General features: G+C 51.3%; 1 protein-coding gene across 1 annotated transcript in view; it reads left to right on the top strand.

The window, feature by feature from the left end:
* The window catches only part of ncanb (neurocan b), an 87,666-nt gene extending 84,353 nt beyond the window's left edge, over window positions 1-3,313 (top strand). Inside the window, exons 14-15 of the mRNA XM_048252694.1 lie at window positions 2,547-2,729; window positions 3,103-3,313. Of these exons, the coding sequence (XP_048108651.1) occupies window positions 2,547-2,729; window positions 3,103-3,251 (332 nt within the window). The 3' untranslated portion in view covers window positions 3,252-3,313. The remainder of the gene's footprint in view (window positions 1-2,546; window positions 2,730-3,102) is intronic.
* Window positions 3,314-4,801: the final 1,488 nt, after the last annotated feature.

Below are 4,801 nucleotides of genomic sequence, written 5' to 3'. Positions count from 1 at the left end.
ACATCTGCATGCTGGTCAAAGATCCCCTCTCTCCCCCCAGCAGTGTGTCCCCGGGGCCCCGAGCTCCAGTCCTGGGGCCCAGCCCCTCTGCTGTCTGCCTGCCCTCTGGAGGCCTCCTACTGCTAACCTCCCGCCCCACCTCCCCTCCAGCAGATGGTTCCCCTCACACAACATCTCCTCAACGACCTCCTCCTCCTCATCTTCTGCCTCCTCCCCTCCAGCAGACGGTTCCCCTCACACAACATTCCCTCCTCCTCCTCTTCCTCCCCCCTCCTCATCCTATGCCTCCTCCCCTCCACCACACAGTTCCCCTCCCAGTCTCCACCCTCCTCCTCCTCTTCCTCCTCTTCCTCCCCCGAGTCTTTCAGCCCCTACTGACGGCCTGCCCACTGCACCCTGAAAAACCACATACAGAATGGGAGATCTCCTAAGCAGCCTCTCCACCATGCCCCTACGTCTGCATCCCTCCCTCGTGTGTCTGACCACATTTAAATAGACAAACTATTTGTGTGTGTGTGTGTGTGTGTGTGTGGCAGCACCATGCCCATACGCTTGCATCCCTCCCTCGTGTGTTTTGTCTGCATTTGTTATGCCGCTGTCGGACATGCCTTTCGCCGCATCCGCACCTAATCACGGATGCAAGAGCAGCCTGCGGAACGAGTTGACGACTACGGCGTGGACAGACAGACGGATGGATGGATGGATGGGCGGGCTGCCCGTGGGCCATGCAAAGTGCTGAGTGGGCTCAGCAGCCCTCTCTGTGCACCGGTGCCTCTCTAAATCACCCCTGACCGCTGCCTGGCAGGCATTTACAGTGTGTGTAAAAATATCAGGCCCCTGCCCTTGCGCAGAGTGGCCCCACCGAGACCCCGGGAATATTGATCTATTGAAATGCTGCTGCTATTTTCCCCGTGCAAAAAGCCTTGTGTGGAAAAATGTGCCATTTTTTTTTTCTGTTTCTGCCATAGGCAGCAGAGGAAAAAAAAAACTCACCACCAATAGCTACATCAAAAAGTGCAAATAGCTTGCAGATTTAAACATCAATCGGACGAACGGGAAAGAAAAAAGATGCCCGAGACATTGATGGATTATCTGTCGGGTTATTTATTTGGTGGTTGGTGGGGGTGGGGAGGGGGGGCTATCTATAGTTATCTGCAATCTTCGGCCCCAGCATGCCTCTTCCTCTGATATCGATCCAGTTTGTGGTACTTTGTTTGGGTGGTAGGATCTCTCAGGGTGACATTTGGCTGCCTTGCTCCGCACAGAAGGTCAAGTCTTTTCACTGTGCGCACAGACAAAGAGGCTCCGTCCGTCACCAAGGGTGCTCAAGGGTGGCCGACAAAGGGAGACACACACATCACCTTGGTGGGGTCACGGCTGGCATTAAAGCCCCTTCCCACCCACCCAACCACCCCTTTGCGGATCAATCCCTAGACCACCCCCACCTCCCCTTTTTAAATTCTCTGATTAGTGTGCGAGACAGATAACCCTGGGTGTTCCTGCCTGAATTAATTTGATTGCAAATGTGCCGTGAAATCCTTCTGCAGGGTTAATGGCATTGGGTTTCTCTGGCCAGATTGATAAAGCAGGAGGATGAAGTGGAGGAGGGAAAAGGCTCAGGCCTTGGAGGAGGTTGCACTGGGAGCTCCTTGGTGTGTCTGTGTCTGTGTGTGTGTGTGTGTGTGTGTGTGTGTGTGTGTGTGTGTGTGTGTGTGTGTGTGTGTGTGTGTGTGTGCGCATGTGTGTCTGTGTGTTAGCGAGAGGGCTCCTCGGTCAACTGTAATTGCTGGTCCTCTCGGAGGTGCTGAGTGTCCCCCGCTGGAGACTGCGCTTAGTAGCCCCATCACACACACACACACACACACACACACACACACACACACACACACACACACACACACAGAGTGACAATGTGCCTCTCCGAGGACAAAACCACACAGCCCCAGTGAACTGTACTAGTGCCACTCCTGTTTCAGAGTCAACAGCACCACCCAAGGAGAGAGTGTGGAACTGCGCTGAGCTGCGTCACCTTGGCTTGACTGCGAGCCCTGTGGCTTTTGTTTGACACTGTGTCACTCTGGCGCGTCAGCGCCACCACGGCGAGGTCACTGAGGTGTTGCCTCTTAGCTGCGAGGCCTTTAGTCTTTTCACCACGTAAGCTCGAAGGTCTGCTGGGTCTATCTGTATGAGTCACCTCTCGGGAGTCTATAAATGAGTCGACAGTACGTCGTCATGTCATGCACACAAACACACACACGCACACATACACACACACACACACACACAATCTCATCACATAGGCAACAATATTACCACCTCTCCCTTCACTTATTTCCAGGTACTTGGCATATAATGTTTTTGAGATTTTTGTCCTCAGGGTTGACATCTAAATGGGCCCTGACGAAATTGTTGTCTGTGGAAATGAGTCGTGTTGATGTTGTGTTAAAGAACAACCCATGACAAAAGATCACTTTTCTATTCAGGAAAGTGTGAACTAGGAGAAACTCAACCTCTTGTTTTTGCGTCTCTCTTTCTATTGGCTCCAGTTTTCTGTGGTACTCCTCCTATGGTGAACAATGGCTTCCTGATTGGTCGGAAACGCTCCCACTACGACATCCACTCCGTGGCACGTTACCAGTGTGCCGATGGCTTCCTCCAGCGCCACGTGCCCACCATCAAGTGCCGAGCCAACGGAAAGTGGGATCGGCCCAAGATCATCTGCACAAAGTGTGAGTGACGGCTGCTCGGACTGACTGACCGACCCAGTCATCATGAGAGGTCTTCTATCCTGCCATCTCACTAACGTGCTCCCACAGCCACCATTAACATAATTTGATGTTCATCCTGCTGAAAAAACATTTCCTTTGTAGAATGTCATGCTGCCATTTGTGTGGAAATGTAGTCTTCAAGTGTTCCTCTTTAAAAAAAAAAAAAAAAAAAAAAAAAAAAAAAGGTTCCCGAAATAGCATAGCGTTTGACGTACAACAGATGCTACCAGATTAAAGCTGTTTGTCTCCTCTCTCTGACTCTCTCTCTCTCTCTCTCTCTCTCTCTCTCTCTCTCTCTCTGCCTCTCTCTCTCTCTCTCTCTCTCTGTTTATAGCTCGGAGGTCCCACCGTTACCGGCGCCACCATCACCACAAGTCCCACCACGAGCGCAGAAAGCACAGGAAGCACGGCAGAGGGGGACATCGCAGGGGAGAGGACAGAGAGCAGAACCACGGCCACGGCCACGGTCACGGCCACTCCTAAACCAAACGCCCCCTACCCTCCCCTCCAAATGCCTGAAAGAGCCCCCCCCTCTCCCCTCACCCAACCCCCCCCCCCCCCCCTCCTCTGCTCCGTTTGCCCCAGATGCCCTCAGTAAAGCTGTGTGTGCACGGCCCTGAGGGGGACACCCTGGACCTCACGAGGACTAGAACCATCTGTTGGAACTCTCATCTCCCTCATGCCCTTTGCCCTCTTCCTGTTTGGCTTCCTTGGCCTTCTTTGTTTTGTGTTAAGGGGACTGAGTTACCGGTGGTTGGTTGGTTAGACAGATGGTTGTTTAATACTGATGGCTTGCTTTTTACTGTTTATTTATCTTGTATTTATTTATTTATTTATTTATTTATTTATTTACAGGAACAGATGTTGAGGAGGTGGTACAAACTGTAAATAACAATCTTAGTTTGCAGAATACTGTCAATAGTCATCTCGTCTTCTCCAGCTGAACACGTTATCTATGGTATCATCTGGTCAGGTGTTTTTTTTACTTTTCCAAAATGTGTTCACGTTTTCGATTTTATGCACTGCAAAAACATTTCCTTAACTGGTGCAGGCCCTCTGAGGTGATGTATCTGTTTCCTTTAAGAGCCTGGCGGTCGCATTGATTTCCAGGTGCTTTAGCATTGCTCAAAGCCATAGACCAGCTCAGCAGAGAGCTTTAAAACCGCTTGACTCTCAGATGAACCTACAGTAGTTCAGCCGAGCGAATGGCTTTTTCAAGCACTTGTTTGCATAAAGACCTTCCATAAAACCCCTATTGATGAGTCACCAAACATGTAAAAGCCCAAAGGGACCATCACACCCCCTGGTGGCAGACCCTGCTCTCTGTGGAAGTTCTCTGTACACCCACCCTGTCAGACTGAGTGTGGGTGTCTCGCCATTGCGGGTGATTTGACTGTGTAATTTATAGACTGGAGCTCCTTCCAGGCTGTCTGTGGGATTCACACGCGCTGCCCCGGTGAGGACAAATTGTGCTGTCAGGCCCTGTCAGCACAGGAGAAGGGGGCTGCAAATCTCTGCCCATAATTGCGCTCGGGTCTGCATACACTACATGAAATAGCCTCGTGCCCAACTGTTTGAGACAGCCGTCAGCTAGCACCCCTTTGCTCATAATTAGTGCCCCCCTCCCCATCCCCCCCAAAAAAAAAAAAACCCTAGTGAAGATAGCGCATAGAAGAAGTCAAGGAGGCTTGGATCCCGGACGGACACTATTGTGGGGTACCTTTGTTCGGCCACCGTCACATAAAGGCCGTCGTGAAAGCGCTTGGAGGGTAAATATGGCTGACCGGTGAGACGGGATTAAACTGTCACGGCTCAGAGGGTCGGAGGGACGAAGGAGGCCGAAAGGAGACCCTAAGTGCCCCACGTTTTTATTTTTTTTATTCTGAATGGAGACGATGGTCTGGTGCTTTGCCCATGCTTCAGAGGCAGTGTTTGAATTCCAGGTTCGTGTCCTGGTTAACAAAGAGGTACTGCGACAGTGAACGTGACTGCGCCACCTTTCCCACTACATGGAGAGAGAAAGAGAGAGAGAG

This window comes from Alosa alosa, chromosome 9, assembly GCF_017589495.1.
Source record: "Alosa alosa isolate M-15738 ecotype Scorff River chromosome 9, AALO_Geno_1.1, whole genome shotgun sequence".
NCBI classification, from domain to species: Eukaryota; Metazoa; Chordata; class Actinopteri; order Clupeiformes; family Clupeidae; genus Alosa; species Alosa alosa.
Note: the sequence above shows the minus strand (reverse complement) of the source record. Positions and strands in the feature narration are given on the sequence as shown.